General features: G+C 40.7%; 1 protein-coding gene across 3 annotated transcripts in view; it reads right to left on the reverse strand.

The window, feature by feature from the left end:
* Positions 1 to 17,796, reverse strand: part of FAM124A (family with sequence similarity 124 member A) — a 58,057-nt gene that overhangs the window by 17,081 nt on the left and 23,180 nt on the right. For 2 of the 3 annotated variants that reach the window (XM_075262959.1, XM_075262958.1), the window contains exon 2: positions 7,308 to 7,339. The exons of the other annotated variant lie outside the window; for it this stretch is intronic. In XM_075262959.1, coding sequence (XP_075119060.1) covers positions 7,308 to 7,339 — 32 coding nt within the window. The remainder of the gene's footprint in view (positions 1 to 7,307; positions 7,340 to 17,796) is intronic. 3 annotated transcript variants of the gene reach the window in all.

Genomic DNA, 17,796 nt, shown 5'->3' on the forward strand with positions numbered 1-17,796 from the left:
TCCTCCATGCGAATTTACCCCTAGGACTAGTTCACACGGAGACAAATGGGCCGGATTTTGACGCGGAATTCACATCAGAATCCGGCTAAAATAAAACGCCTGCCATTGAAATGAACGGGAGGCGGTCATTTCCTTTTCCCGCGAGCTGTTTGTTCCCACTCACGGGAAAAAAAAATGCGCGAGCTGCCCTTTCTTCAGGCAGATTCTGCTTCTGATTCAGCCGCGGACATCTGTCTCGCGACACTCCTTCCTGACTAGGCCAATAAAGAAGACAGAGACGGCACTGTAGAGTCCCCTCGCAGCATTGAGGACGCCCCCAGTGCTGTTTGAGTGCTGAGGACCGCCCCCAGTGCTGCGAGAGAACACATCTGCATACCGATGAAAATCGGTATTTCTACCGAATGTTGGCGTGGAGAAGACATCTAAAGGTGGGAGAAGAATAGCCTTTCTTAAGGCTATTCCTACGTGTTAAAGGACTTAGGAACCGTGTTTTCTTTGCTTCCACCTTAATCAAAGTAAGCAAACTTCTCTCCTGTTCCCCGTAATAGTCATGTCTTGTGAGAGGTTATCACATTAATGGCTGCCCTGTAATACGATGAGGACTGGAGTCTGCCAACACAAGAGGGTCTTCTAAGATGTTCACGTATCAGAGGTTGTGCTCACGAGTCAAACTCCTATGAACTTCAAGAGTAGTAACGGAATATAGCATATGACCGTTGTCTAGAAGAAATTACACCTACTCCATGACTACTACAAGTCTCCACCGCTCCATCTTCTGTATACAATGCAAGGACCACAACGTGGAAACAAAATACTGTTCCGGAGGAAAAAGCAAATTCTGCTGAACTCTTTCCTCTCTTTTGAGCAAAATCTTCCACAACAGCCCAAAACAAGAAGTCCTCATATCTCCTGAGGAAGCTCTGCACGCATTTCTAAGCAAGTAAGGGTGGTGGGGAGAGGTCTAACCCAAATTTCATCATGTATCAATAATGTTCTACTGCCGCATTTGTTCTTACTTTCTACTGACATATCAACTATCATTGCTATGGGGCCTTGGTTGATCTCACTCATTTGCTACTTGGTGGTAGGAACAAACATAGGACTCCCTTTTCGTCATTTTTGGCAAACTAGGAGGCCTAGATTTACCCAAGGATTAATGCATTGGTGTGGAAGGAGGAAATAAAATCTAGAAATCATAATGTTAATGGTTATAGAAGTAGTAACATGTCTGTGTATCCTATTTTATATAGCTGTAGTCAAATTCCTAAAATTACTTTACCATGTAGAAAACCTTGAACTGCAACATATTGGCCTTAAATTTGATTATGTAGTTCTGAGACTTCATGGCTGACCCGAGACCTGAGATTTCTGCTGGAGATCAGCCATGAATAAGAAGCGCTGAAATCCTTGGCTTTTTCAAGAGTCGTGTTACTAGCATGCTACTTACTGCCATAGCACTTCTGGTGTAGTGCAAACAAAAAATAATGCACTTTTTTTTTTTTTTAATTTATTTATGTACCCAGCACCCCCACTGATCAGCTGTTCACTGAGGTATCAGTCCTTGAGTGAAGGTTGCTTCTGCTTCTTAAGCTATGTGATTATTTTTCGGACAGGTCATCAAAATTAGATTGCTGTGGATCCAATACCCAGCACCCCCACCGATCAGCTGTTCAAAAAGACAGCAGGGCTCAAGCGAGCGCCACTTCTGCGCCACAGGCTATGTGACATCACATTTATCATTCACATGGCCTGTTTGCAACTCAGTCTCATTCACATGGAGCGGACTCAGCTTCAACACCAAGCATACCTACTATGCAATGTATTGTGCTGTGTTTGGTAAGAAGTGAAAACGGACTTTGGCCAGGGCACCACGTGGCGTAAACGCTGTGATTTGCCCGCGGCGGAAATCGCAACTTTTACAGTCAGAGCAAAGTGGATGGCATTCTAGCGAATCCCATGTTCATATTGCGGTAAAAACTATGGTGTGGACACATGGCAATTTCCACGGTTTTGGAAATCGCAGCATGCCAATTATACTTGCGGAAGTGGTTTCTCCATAGGTATAATTGAAAGAAAAGGTTCACAGGGGAAACCGCTGTGAACTTTCTGTCTAAAGCCCTGCCGGAAGAACCGCAATGCAAAATAAAAACACAGGGACTGGTTCGTTATACATGCGTGTTGCAATAGGACCCCTTATTTCATGGGCACGTTGCAGTGACGGCTACTGTGCCAACATGAAGATACAGACATGGTGTTTGGCCACATAGCAGTCTTGCCTCACCTCATCTACGCTCCTGTAGATCACAATACCATGTATCACAGGCCTAATAACTCTACCAGTGTAATGGAAGGCAGCGTGTGGTGACCATATTGAGTATCCTTTTTTGGCAATTATAGTTTTATTGCACACATGCTGGAAAATCGAAAAACAGTTGAAAGGGAAAAATTACAGCATGTGCATTGTGATCCTGCTCAGAAAGCGAACATCCATTAGTGGGAAACATGTGCCAGCAGCAATAAAGGACTTGTCCAGGACTAGGAACACACTTCATCATAGACAGTACATAAACCCAGAAATGTACTCTGCCAGCTCCTTACACACTGCTGTATGGCGGCCTGTCCTCCGGTCTATGGGGCATAGTAACCAACACAGTGCAATAAGACGACTTTACAACATAAGGTTTGATGTAGCTCGGGATCTCAATGTGAATATTGTTGAGTATTATTAATATTGGATGAATTAAACCCATAGGGGTATATTTACTACTACAGATTCAGTATATGAAGGGTAGTCTATAAAGGTACTAGCAATGGAGAGCGATTGTGAGGCCAACTCTCTGCTAAAAATGGCACCCCTACGTCTTATGAGCAGTAATATTTATCTGTGAATTACATTCCTAAGTGTGTCTTAATGCCCGCATTTGGCTCCATCTCTCTAAGAAGGCTCTAAGTCTACATCTAGAGCCATGATAGCGAACCTATGGCAAGTGTGCCAGAGGGCGCCCATCTGTGGAACAGATTATACTGTGTATGGGCCACTGTGGAGCAGATTGTACTGTGTGGGGTCAATGTGGAGCAGACTGTACTGTGTATGGCCCACTGTGGAGCAAATTGTACTGTGTATGGGCCACTGTGGAGCAGATTGTACTGTGTATGGCCCACTGTGGAGCAAATTGTACTGTGTATGGGCCACTGTGGAGCAGATTGTACTGTGTATGGCCCACTGTGGAGCAAATTGTATTGTGTAGAGGTTTTTCCACTATTTTTATCACACAGTATCTGTTTTCTAGCAGACAAGTGATATTATTATAGACCGTTTATAATTGTCTACAAGTGTGTATCCGCACAGTATTAAGGTTAAGTTGTTGAGTTGTCACTTTGTGATAAAATAGTGGGCTTCAGGTTGAGGTTTGGGTACTCTGACTCTAAATGGTTCGCCATCACTGATCTAGAGTATGTCCACACAGGACTGAGAGGTTGCAGATTTTTCAATGGTAAAAATGGCAATAAATAGGGAGCACGGAGAAGGGTAACATGCTATGGATTTAGAAGCTGTAAGACTACGTTCTTCATTGGAGACCCTGTCGCAGTGACCGATTGGAAAACAATGGAAGAAAAAAATCTGCCAGTTCCAGTATGAAAAAGACAGATACTTCATGGACTCAATAATAGTCAATGTGGTCCGTCAGACTCCTGTGTAACATTTATTTTAGGGATGCGCCTCTCCGTTGTTCTGGTCCTCCAACCTCAGTCTGGCTGAACCCCTTGGTGAACTGAGACATGCCCCCTGCTCCTATTCACTTCAATGGAGATAGTCGAATGTTATACTTGGCTATCTTTGGCACTCCCATGGGATAGAGTATAAAGATGTTTGATGGCAGAACCCCATTAAAGAAGACCTTTAAGCTTTTGTGACATGAATTTTTGGAAATGTCTGTATTGTATTCAGGAAACCAATGCTGGAGAATTTTCTTGGCATGCTGTCACTATACACCCTGTCAAAGTCTGGCACTGGATGCAGTGATTGGACAGTGTTAGGCTGCACAGGGACATACCCCAACAGGCAACACCCATCTGTCAATTTATTCACAAACGTATAGCAGGAATACCAGGGAAACGGCACAACGCACAGTTCTACCTTATGTTAAGGATCCCGAATCACTACAGTAGCACAAGAGGACAACCGGTCAGCTTATCATATACAGAATGGTCAATAGATGGAGAAACAGGATTCACCATTCCAAAGGTTTTCACTGCTCCAAAATCCAGTAGTAACGCGCTTTACACCACTCCCGCCTGGCATTGTGCATGGTGATCATTGGCTTCTATGCAGCTGCTCATCCATGGAAATCCATATCATGAAGCTCCTGACGGACAGATCTTGGCCTGATGTCACTTCCAGATGTATCACAAGATAGGTGAGGTGTGTTCTGTAAGACTGCATGGTCTACTGAGCACTTGTTCCTCCTAGACACCTACTTTTCACACTGGGTCCAATGAACATGTCAGTAAGCATAGCCCACCAGTCTCCTGACAGTCTTCGTTCTGTTTCCACCGCGGCCAGTGTAGATGCGATGCAAGGATTAGTTAGTAACCTGCCTGGATAAAACTTCTTTTGTCTTGTGCTAGCAAAGCTTTTGTAGCAAAACTGCAGAGCTCTTCAGTCCTGATGAATGACTTAATGCGGAAGCCCCAAGATAATTCCTACTGTATAAAACCGAGCTGTCAGCAAGGCAGCCCACTTGCTGAATGAAGCCCGTCTGCCGTAAGCGTCATGTCCCATAATTACCCCTATTGAAGTCAAACCAGGCATAAACCATACTGCAATATATCATGATCAATGTCATCTGCTCCTCTTTCCAGTTTGCATTTCCTAATGTCATATTCAATGGATCTCACAATAGCATAAATCTGTTGTAGAGAATAGAACTGCTGCTGTGTATATACGTGAGGAATATTCGGATCAGGAGGTTCACCTCCATTACAAATCCCAGTCTCTGACAAGACCATTTGCAGACACTTAGCTGAAAGTAATTTGGTGTTGCAACACTTATTATGTGTCTTTCCATGGACAGCCACCTTTGAGGTTGTCCAGGATAATTATTTTTTTTTTTTTTTTTTTTAATTAGCCCGGGAGGTGAAAAAAAAAAAATCCCAAAAAACACACACACTCACCTATGTCCAGTGTTTCGATGTTCTCCTAGAATGTCCCCGGTCTGCGGCTCGAATGTCTTCCTATGGTAGAAGTCCTCGCCAGCTGTGACATCCCGGGTCCCTTCCTTAGGCTGCTGATTGGCCTCAGCAGTCATATGTTGTAGGCACTACCGCCAGACTAAAACAGAGCTGCAAGACCGGACAATGCTTGGAGGGCACCAGCTCACTCGGGACAGATCAGTAGTTTATTTTTTTGTTTGTTTTTTTCCTCCAGCCTAATTAAATAAAATTTTAGTCAGGGCAACCCCTTTAAGGTGCGGTTCATAAATCTGGACTACTACAGCCTGGAAACATATTATCTTTACAAACTATCCCTGGTTATGTTTGGGGTCAGACAACAGTTTGGCCTCGTTGTGACTTCTTCAATTCTGCCTTTACCCCAAGTGCCGATGTGAATCTGGGGATCCATTGCATACGATTGGTCACCTCTAGTAGTTATATCAGAGACACTAACAGGTCAGTGATATGTGCAGGACAACATGTCCGTGGTCATGTGAGATACAGTCCGTGGTCATGTGAGATACAGTTCGTGGTCATGTGAGATACAGTCCGTGGTCAGGGGGCAGACAGTCCGTGGTCATGGGGCAGATAGTCCGTGGTCATGGGGCAGACAGTCCGTGGTCATGGGGCAGACAGTCCGTGGTCATGGGGCAGACAGTCCGTGGTCATGGGGCAGACAGTCCGTGGTCATGGGACAGACATCTGCCTGGTAACGAACTGTGCACCTGTGTGTATGATTACAATGCTGTGACTATAATGAGCTGTGCACCTGTCTGTCCATCACATGACCATGGACTGATTGTTATCCATGGAATAAACAGAATGACTGACAGCAAGCAGAGATCTACAAAAGTCGTGAGGAATTGGTACGGAAAGTATATTGGAAAACTATACAACGTTTATTATACAAACTAACATTTATCTGCTAGAACTTGACAACCCCTTTAAAGGGGCTTCATCTATATTATACGGGCATACGTGAATTCCTTTTTCTTCTTCTTCCCTTGTGCTTAGTGTGTGAATGGAGATTGGTAAAAGGTGGCTGTAGGATTGGATGGTTTCTTATTAGGAAATGAGGGTGTAGATTATAATACATGTAGTTCAGGACATTAATGTGATCCCAGTGATGCTAAGTGAAGGGTAGCTGCTTGCCTTTAAGTATTGCCAAAAAGTGAGATCAACAAACAGGGATCCCCAGTACAGCTGGTTACAGAGATAGCTCATCTCTGCAAGGACATAAACCAGTCTCCCCATAAAATACATATAAAAAAACAAGTTTGAGGACAATGAGGTTAGGTGTAGCCTATCCTACTGTAAGAGCTCATGAAAGAGATAATCCCGAGAGAAGCAGGAAAAGAGCAAAGGCCGAGATAAGCGGGGTTATTTCTAACAATGCTCCTTACAGAAGATTCCCCGATCCGCTCTCAGAGACTCTTCAGGAATGAGTAAGTGAAAACAGCAAAACCTGCTTTACTACTTATAGAAAATAAGGATTATTATGTATCCTCTCCAGAATAACATCATGGAGGAGCGAGACACAGCTATCGGCCATCCAGAGGCGAGACTTCAGCTGTTACCTTGGGATTATCCATAACCCACTGGTCCATGATATCCTATTACAGCAGAAATACAGTGCAAACAGGAATTATATGCTGAAGGTGTGCTTACCAATGTGGCGACCGCGCTCCTTTATACGCTATAGAACAGGCGGGTCAATTTATACTGTGACATTTCATTATTTGGGAAGTTTGCATATACATACATGAAAAACTCTATTACAGATCTATGTTGTATGGACTCATGAACTGCTATGTGCCCATGCTAGGAGGGTTTATGCACACAATCTCAAAAATCGGACATATTACGGCCATTATAGCAACGTCCGTTTTGGCAACACATTAAATTCGATGGGTCTATTCATATGGGTGTTTTTTTAACAGACACATACTGCTGTTTTCCTTGCTGATAGACTCCCTTTAAATAAATACAGTATATAGTAACGTAATTTCCAATATGATGTATAAACAGGTCCTTTCCTTCACCACAGACCTTGACGCAGAGAGAGATTGAGAAGTATGTACCATTATACTTACTACTTGTAGAGGACATACGGCTGTAGTCTGACCTGCAAAGCAAACACAGAAGACGGTCACAATCCTACAAGCTTATGGGGGTTGTATACAGTGTTTATAACTGGTGCAGTGTGTTTAGCCAAATTTTTAAATTTGGATCAAAATACGGTACTTTCCAAAACTCACCATACAGTGTATAAATGGAGCTCAGTGTTGGCTGGTGACAAGGAGTTGAGAAATCAGGGAAAGAAAGGGAAAGGGAAAGAAAAGCTCCAGTTTAATTTTTGCTATGAGAGAAGCGTTCACCAAAGATCACAGTAAAAGGGGTTGTCACGATTTATAATAAACTAATTAGACAAAATGTTGATAAAGTTTAAAAAAAAAAAAAAAAAAAAAAAAAAAAACCTTATTCGATCCCTGCCATTCGCTATCAAAGATGTTTTCTGGGATTTGATATTGATGACCTGTGATTAGGATAGGTCATCAATATCAGAGCGGTGAGGGTTTGACACCTGGGACCCCTACCGATCAGCTGCTTTTTTAAAACTGGCATTCAGGTAAGGCCGGGTTCACATCTTCGACCCGCTCTCCACTTTTAGGTTTCCGTCTTCTGCCGCTGCGGACCCGATCGCGGGCACCCTCAGTGATCAGAACAACGGTGGACTGAAAGTCCCCCTAAGGCCTCCTGGTGAATGGAGTGCCAGTGCGCTTGTGTTTGTAGGGCTCCTTTTACTTATATGGGGCTGCGGGCACTTCTGGAGATTACAATTGTGTGGAGACATGATTATTGAATGCAACATCACTGGCTTGTGATGCATAAGCACTGCTCAAGTGCTTTGACCAGCTCATTCAGGGGAAGGACGGGGTCCTATGTATCGGGCCTGCACTGATCAGACATTGGTGACCGATCCTTAGGACAGGTCTCTAATATTTAAAATGAACAAAGAAGGGGAGAACACCCAGCATGCTTATAATGTAGAAGAGTTTGCAATGGATGTACAGAGAAATTGGACCAATTGGTCCCTCACCTTCAGGTGTTGTGATTGAGTCACAACACCAATGGAAGCATAGTGGTTGAGGTGGCTAGAGAATCTACAGACTGGTCACCGAGGACCAGATGGTAATGGAAGGAAGGAGGCCATCGGCTGGAGATGGACGTCTGCGCTCTCTGGTCCACAGATTGGAGTGTCGACAAAGTGAATAAAATATATGACCTTTATTGGACAAAAATATACTGCACAACTGACCTCACCTGGAAAGTAACTGTGCACCTGAAGAAGAGCTTGTGGAGCTCAAAACGCGTTGTAAAGTAAGTTTTTGTCCAATAAAGGTCATATATTTACTCACCTTGTTGACACTCCAATCTGTGGACCAGAGAGCACAGACGCCCTAATATTTAAAGCGAGACACAGGAAAGATTAAGTCCAATTTATAGGCAGCATGTTATAGAGGAGGAGGAGCTGAGCAGACATATATAGGTTTGTGAGAAATGATTTAGTATAACTTGTCATTTCTCCATTATAACCTCTGCTCCTTCTATAGTGAGAAGTCCAGTTATTGACAGCTATCCCTGTATGTCAGTCACTCATAGAACTACCTCATGGACTTCATAACACAGAAAGAGCAGAAAGTCAATGACCGGTTATACTCTACCCTTTACCACAAACCTATATAGGAGTCTGCTCAGTTCCTCCGTTATCCATGTGTCAGCTTCGCTTTAACTCCGGGTAAACCCCTTTGACTAGACCAATGCAAATTTCATAAGATAAATTTAATCTATATCCACATGACCACTGCAGCGATTAGTGGCCTCAGCGGTCACGTGTCATCCATGCCAGAAACACAGCCAAGCGTGTCCGGTGACCGACTGCACTGGTCATGTGCGTGTGCAAGATGTTATTGTCTTATGTAAGTAACAATGGCTGGTGGAGACCACTTTGGTGGTACATTTTTGTCTTAAATAACTTTCTTCCCCTTTGCTATTTTTTTTAAAAAAAAACAAACCCTTTAATATTTTCATAAGATTTAAGGCAAAGGTGAAAAGTTTAGTTAAATAATGGTATTCGCTACGTTTTATGTGAAGCCATCTGACCTTTCTGGACCCTGGACTGCCCTGTGGATACATAAGGGGGGATATATAAACTTGCAGATGGTGTCTTAGTTACAATCAGACCCATCCCTTTAAGATAGTAAGGCTAACTGGTGCCACCCAAAAAGGTATTATTAGTTCCCCTATTCAGAGTGGTAAACCCTGGCAGTGACGGGGCTCTCTGTGCACACAGCAGCTCTAGATACAGAATATCTAGCTTTGTTGTTGGGGCCGGACTAGTAAGCCTTAATGTATTCAGTGCGGGACCCGCCGAGCAATAATCCGGGTTTTGTACTGCTTAGCAATGACTGTACTTCACCTCGCTGGAATGTAACTTTGGTGAATGTACTTCACTCTCAATAGGAGTCTGTTGGCACATCAGTTTTAGGTTTACAATATGAACAATGGCTTGTGTGAAGAGACTTTCGAGCCTCAGTCATCTCTAGTTGAATTGTACATCATGTCCTCATGTGATAAAGCTGAGATTTCACAGAACAATGGCCGCCATTACTTACACCGCAGCCCTTCACGTATCAATAGGTTAGTCAGGTACTTTTGTATCTATAAAATAATACGTGTTGTGCGCTGCCCTTGAAAGCTGCACTGAAACCGAAGGGACCTTGATGCTGAAGTGCTGTGCTTTCAGAGGGGAATGGCTCGAAACGCTGCGTGGGCTCATATTGCGGTGTATAGATCAGTCCTAAACAGCACTATAGCCAATTGTATATGGATATATATATATTATATATATATATATATATGTCAGGGTCTGGGGTTACTAGCTGGGGTGGCATAGACACACAAGGCCAGTTTCTTTAGTCCAAAACAAAGGTAGAGTTTTATTTTCACTCAAAAAGGTAGTGTAGAAATAAAAGGAAACAATACAAAAATAAATCCCTGCCCGGCTAGGCTCTAACTAAACATAGAATAGGTTACCTCACCTAGAATAACAGAAATCCAAAAGCCAGTAGAATCATTCAGGACACAGCTCCAAAAATATGACCTCTCTGTTTGCTCTCCAGCCAAGCTCTCCCACAGTCTGTGTTAAATGTTATATATTTACAATATTCTCTAGCAGACATGGGGTTAACACTCTACTGACATCATATCTGTTGTATTTTGGGTACATGGGTGCGGTTAGAGTACACCATTTTAGAAATCTCCCTACATAGCTGTAACATGGAAGGTAACACCCACTCTCATGAATATAAATGAGTGACAGACACACACGTCGTGGTCGTCATCCATGAGGGGGATCCATGGGGAATCTATGGCAGGTCTGTCTGCCATCCCTCTCTGTCATCCTGGACAAGATGTCGTGAATATCCCAAGTCCACCAACCAGATGACAAGCATGAACCAAGCTGTAACTACAAGATATCCAGATGATTTAACTTCTCTGAAGATGTAAGCTATTGACAATTGACTGATATTTGTGTTATTTGGACATTTTCCCTGTTCCTGTGTTTTCCTTCAAGATATTAATAAACCTCTACACTGTTTTATAACAAGCTGACTTCTTCCTATCGTGGATAAGGCCTTCAACACGTGACACAAGTCTATCCCACAATTTCAAGGCTAGGTACGGATATTTAACAGTGGATACAAGTCTCACCGGCAAATACAAGATATTTAACAGTGGCGAGCCAGCCTTCCTCCGTTACTTCATGGCTATTTAACAGTGGCGAGCCAAGCACGGTCGTTTTTTTTCCTGTTTTTCTCGTTCCGTTCACTTGCAATTAAGGGGGAAGAGAGGAGTATTTTGCAAGTTGTATGAATTGCAAGATTCAGGAAGACTTCGAAAAAGAACTTATATTGGTGAGATACAGATGACTGTTGTACGTGTTATATGATACTGAAGCCTGTGTGAGGAAAGCCTGTGAGGAAATACAGAAGGACCACAAGTGCCAGACGTACTGAGACGTTCTGATGACAGGGACCAACTGTTCCAAGGACAAGCTAAAGGTGAAGCTTTCTACAGTGGTGAGTAAAGATTTTACTTTTAAAGTATGGAAAAATTAGAGTCATTGTCTAAAAAGTGTAACGTTGAGTTTAAAATTGTGTCTAGTGACAATTTAGCGAGTATATGGCAAGATTTGTATACACAATGTGAGCAGGCAAATTCTAAGATTGAAAATAGAATTTGTTCTACAAAAGAGAAGCAGGTATTTAGGAATATAGCTTCTTTGGTAAAGATTTTTAATGACATGGTAACAGAAAAGAAATTAAGTAATAGTATGCATAAATCTGTTCAGACAGATGAGAAATCTCAATATGTTGATAAAGAGCACCATGTGGCAGTAATGGCCATAGATGGTGAGGAACAAATGATACAAGAAACTAAATTGAAATTAAAATCTCAGGAATATTTGATCAATCTGAGTAAAGCCATTCCCACATATGATGTAAAGATCCATGTGTGTAGAAACTCAGAAATTTTTGAAAGCCATGCAGAGAAATTTGATCTAAATATTGAACAGAGAAATAAACTGTTTAAATTATGGCTTCCTATTGATTTTACAGAACGTTTGTCTGCAAAAATGTCTTATGATAATGAGTCAAATGAATGGTTAAAAGACAGTGATGTGGAGAGATTAAAGAAACTAATCTGGTGCACTAGAGGTGACAGCATGCCAACATCTGACATACTGAATGAGATAAAGATTGGCAGAAAAGAATGTACTTTTGCATTCATGTCTAAATTTGAAAGGACATACAAAACTGTCATTCAAAAGGTGAACTCTTCATCTATGGTGAAAAGTTTTGTTAAAAAGTTCAAATTCTTGGATGCAGTCACCCTTGCCAGTGCCTCAGATAAGAAGACTTTATTTGAAGCTGCTAGTTTATTGGACATGGCCAGAAGACATCAGAAACATATGTCAAATGCAAACCGAGTATGTCCAAAGCAAAAAGCAAAGCCTATTAAAAGGCATCTGTCAAATCCAGTTAAAGTGTCCCCTATTTATAGGAGGGAAAGTGACAAAATCTATGAGAAACGTAGGAAATTACATGTTGCATATAAACCATATGCCATGCAGGAAAGTCCACAAATTGAAATTCCAGTATTAACTGAAATTAAAGAATTGCAGCCAACCAAATCTATTGATAGTCAAAAGATTGTATCTGGGAATGTACCAGTTGTCTCCAAAATGTCAGATCTTTTCAGTAACCCAATGGCATCTGACCTGTCTTATATTCTTAGGAAAAGGGCAAGCTTGGCATTCTCTCATGACCTGGCGAGGCTATTATGGATGGACGTGTTGACAGGAAGTTCATGGGTTTAACTTAAAAATATATATCTGAAAGGAGGTCAGGGGTCGAATTTAAAAGTATCTCTGAAGGAATGACTGTCTATTGAGGTTTACTTATGTACTATTTGGCTATGTAAAGAGAAATCCCTTTTATATGAGGAGAAGTCCAATGATCAGGTATAATCCACATTATTATGTGATGATGTTCATAAATAATCCTAATTATGCTATTGTGAATAATACTATGGATCATATCATTATATATATATTTACACACAGGAGGAGAGCCTGATGTGTGGTGAAGACTTTTTGTCATAGCCCACTCTCTGGAAGCAGGGAGAGGAGGAACATGTTATGTACAATATATGAATATATGACATGTATATGAATATATGTACAATATATGAATATGATCAAATAGTATTAGGAATCCATAAAGTTATTAAACTGTCCATTGGTTAAAATCATTATTGTATTAATTAGTTTTTTTGCTAAAGTTTATCTATTTTTTTCTCTTCAGATATAGATATATGGAAAAATGGATCAGTTCAATCAGTGATGTCCATTCATTCATCATTCATTCCTTCTAGCCAAAAGAATGCATGGAGTGTCTAACTATTAATGAGTAAACAAATTAACATGATGTGACTGATAATGCATGATAAAGTGATATAAGTCCTAACTTACCTTAAGCATGTTTGTCAATAGTTTCATGTAAAGTCCATGTTTTTAGGATTTTCAAGTTATAATCCATTTTGTTTAAAGGCATGCAACTAGGCATGGAGTTCTTACAGTGAATCAATGTCCGTTCATGTGGTCAGTTGATTGACAGCAACACATTGTGACCTGTGACCCTGATGGGCTGGTCAGTATAAGTGTTAAGTGTTATGTGTCGAGTCGACTGGTGTATACAACAGATCTGTGACATCACAAATAGGCCTAAGAAAATCAGGATGCATCCAACAAGGAAAAAAGGAAAATATATCCAACAAAGAGACGTCTATTTTCTTTCTACTGTCTATTTTCTTTTTCTACTATTTTCTATTTCTTTCTATTTTTTATCTTATATGATCCTCTATATTAAATTGGGAAATCAGCAAATATATTTGAAATCCATCAAAAGGAACCTCATATGTTTATACCTACAGGAAAACCAAGTGTTTAAGTCACATGAGCTGAGGAAAGGTGACAGATGCAGTAGGGTGAAGGTTATTTTAGTTTGTGAATATTTTGTAGCAAAAGAAGAAGCTTTTGACTAAGATATAGGTAGCTCTTCAATATATTTGTTCAAACCTGACAAACAATAAAGGTTTATTGGGGTAATTGGATCATGGGATAATAAATATATTAGTTATGGTAGAAAATCTAGTTAGTTATAGCCAGTATTGATTTATTGTATTATTATTGATTATGTATTCTTACATGTACACACACACTTGCATACACTTACACACATCAACATCTACAAACATTGGGAAAACAAACATTGGGAAAACATAAGTGTCTTATATGCAAATGAGATAAGCTAATCATCTTCATGAAGGGAGAGGTATCACAATCTCATCAAAGGATGGGATATCAAGAGAGATAGTCTCTGGTTTATTCTTTACACTTCTGATTATAGGATGTGACATATTTTGAAAAGTTTATGTTTATATACTTATTTCATATATATGGTATTCACATACAGCCAGTACACAAGAATATATACAGTTAAGTTAAAGACAGTCAAGTATGTTAAGTCTTGTCTCTATTCTTGGTATTGGAGGTATCTGAAAGGTTAAAAAAGGACACAGGAGTCTGTGAAGAGACGAGGTGTTAAGAGGAAACTTTAGTCACATAAGTTTTTATGAATAAAGGGTTAATATTGTGTCTCAGATAAGGAACACAATGATAATTAATAAAGTAATGTTCAAAATAAAATTATTTCTTATTAAAAAGGATAATAAAGTGATTAAACTTTAGAAAATGTATGATAAGTATGATAACACACTCATATAGGAATATATGTTTAGTATAATTGGTGAAAAGTTCTAACTAAAGAATAAATATAGTGATTGTCTATAGAATGGTAATTAATAATCACATTATATTTCAGAGTTATGTTGCAATTTGTCATCACAAGTAAAGTACACATACATATTCATACATATAGATATAAAGATATATATATGTTGATATATGATGTTTATATAGATTATTGTATCCAAAGTACTATTATCAGATAGTTTGATAAATGTATTGAATATCAATATTTTATAAGTCAAATATAAATATTGATACAATATAAAGAGAAGTATGATATATAAATGAATGGTATGGTACACTGTGATATTATAGTTTAGTTAATTGCCTAGTTTGGCTTAGTTATTAGGGAAAGAAAACTTTTCTTCAATCAAGTCCAAGATTATGAGAAAGTTTGATATCAAATGTTAATAAAAAGACTTTGACAGTTACAAGAAGAAGATGTGCGGGAAAAGACAAAATCTGAAGGTATGATGCTATATGCTTAAGCTTATGCCAAGGACTGTGTTTAAAAATTATTACTGGAGGTTGGAACCTTTGATCAGCTGATGATTGGACAGATATAAAGACGTCCTCATCAATGTTTGGTGGAATCCTCTCTATTTCAAGACTTCAAGTTGTTTGGTGAGCAAAAGGGTTGTGAATGATAGAACCCGAACACAGAAATTGTGTATCCAAGAGACTGAGATTCCAGGACTGAACCTTACTGACAAGCAGCAGGGATGATGTCAGAATTCACACTTGCCTTGCTTTTGCAGTATTGCTCCAGAAGTGTCACATGATTGTACAGTGACAGGTGGTCAAGGGAATTACCAAAGGAAACTCCTCTACAGTCTATGTCTTGGTGAAGTGAAACATATGGACTTTGTTGTTATATCAATATCTTCTCAATATGAACTTTAATGGACAATGTTATAATATCTGCACAACACGGAGGAAATCTAAAGGACTTTAAGTCAAGAACTACATTTGTGGTAATAAGCCTTCTATTATGACGGAAGAAGAGATGACCAGAAGACCAGACGATGAAAGAAGAGCCTTCATCAGGTGTAGGTTAGATAGTGGATCAAATTGTTTCCATCTTTGATCACAGTTTACCATAACATAACATTTATTAATGTCAAAATGTATTGCAAATTGATGAAATTATTGTTACATGGACAATCAATGAAAATTAAGTTCCAGCAAAGAAGAAAGAAGATATAATCTAATTGTATGAATATTGTCGTATGGTATATCTTGAGAGTTCAAACAGATATTTCACTCTCAAAAGGGGGAAATGTTAAATATTATATATTTACAATATTCTCTAGCAGACATGGGGTTAACACTCTACTGACATCATATCTGTTGTATTTTGGGTACATGGGTGCGGTTAGAGTACACCATTTTAGAAATCTCCCTACATAGCTGTAACATGGAAGGTAACACCCACTCTCATGAATATAAATGAGTGACAGACACACACGTCGTGGTCGTCATCCATGAGGGGGATCCATGGGGAATCTATGGCAGGTCTGTCTGCCATCCCTCTCTGTCATCCTGGACAAGATGTCGTGAATATCCCAAGTCCACCAACCAGATGACAAGCATGAACCAAGCTGTAACTACAAGATATCCAGATGATTTAACTTCTCTGAAGATGTAAGCTATTGACAATTGACTGATATTTGTGTTATTTGGACATTTTCCCTGTTCCTGTGTTTTCCTTCAAGATATTAATAAACCTCTACACTGTTTTATAACAAGCTGACTTCTTCCTATCGTGGATAAGGCCTTCAACACGTGACACAAGTCTATCCCACAATTTCAAGGCTAGGTACGGATATTTAACAGTGGATACAAGTCTCACCGGCAAATACAAGATATTTAACAGTCTGCTGCTGGAGCTGACTTCTTAAGCCTCCTTGATGAGGAGACTCTCTGCAGCTGAGTCGCTGCCGGAACATCCCCAAAGTGTGGACTGGAGGGGGAGGGGGGTGGAATGACAGGTCCCACTGCCAACCTACCTGCCATTCCTAAAAATACAGCCCAGTAACTGGAACTTTGAAATAACCCTCAGCAGACAATAGTCATCTGCTGGGAAATGTTCTTTCTGGACTTTTCTCATCTCACCCACCTTAGTAGTCTGGGTGGGATGTACACCCCCTCCATTACCTGACCAGCCATCGGCTTACTCTCTCTCTCTCTCTCTCTCTCTCTATACACTCACCGGCCACTTTATTAGGTACACCTGTCCAACTACTCGTTAACACTTAATTTCTAATCAGCCAATCACATGGCGGCAACTCAGTGCATTTAGGCATGTAGACATGGTCAAGACAATCTCCTGCAGTTCAAACCGAGCATCAGTATGGGGAAGAAAGGTGATTTGAGTGCCTTTGAACGTGGCTTGGTTGTTGGTGCCAGAAGGGCTGGTCTGAGTATTTCAGAAACTGCTGATCTACTGGGATTTTCACGCACAACCATCTCTAGGGTTTGCAGAGAATGGTCCGAAAAAGAAAAAACATCCAGTGAGCGGCAGTTCTGTGGGCGGAAATGCGTTGTTGATGCCAGAGGTCAGAGGAGAATGGCCAGACTGGTTCGAGCTGATAGAAAGGCAACAGTGACTCAAATAGCCACCCGTTACAACCAAGGTAGCCAGAAGAGCATCTCTGAACGCAAGTACGTCGAACTTTGAGGCAGATGGGCTACAGCAGCAGAAGACCACACCGGGTGCCACTCCTTTCAGCTAAGAACAGGAAACTGAGGCTACAATTTGCACAAGCTCATTGAAATTGGACAATTGAAGATTGGAAAAACGTTGCCTGGTCTGATGAGTCTCGATTTCTGCTGCGACATTCGGATGGTAGGGTCAGAATTTGGCGTCAACAACATGAAAGCATGGATCCATCCTGCCTTGTATCAACGGTTCAGGCTGGTGGTGGTGGTGTCATGGTGTGGGGAATATTTTCTTGGCACTCTTTGGGCCCCTTGGTACCAATTGAGCATCGTTGCAAAGCCTACCTGAGTATTGTTGCTGACCATGTCCATCCCTTTATGACCACAATGTACCCAACATCTGATGGCTACTTTCAGCAGGATAATGCAATGCCATGTCATAAAGCTGGAATCATCTCAGACTGGTCTCTTGAACATGACAATGA

Source organism: Leptodactylus fuscus, chromosome 2 (assembly GCF_031893055.1).
Source record: "Leptodactylus fuscus isolate aLepFus1 chromosome 2, aLepFus1.hap2, whole genome shotgun sequence".
NCBI lineage: Eukaryota > Metazoa > Chordata > Amphibia > Anura > Leptodactylidae > Leptodactylus > Leptodactylus fuscus.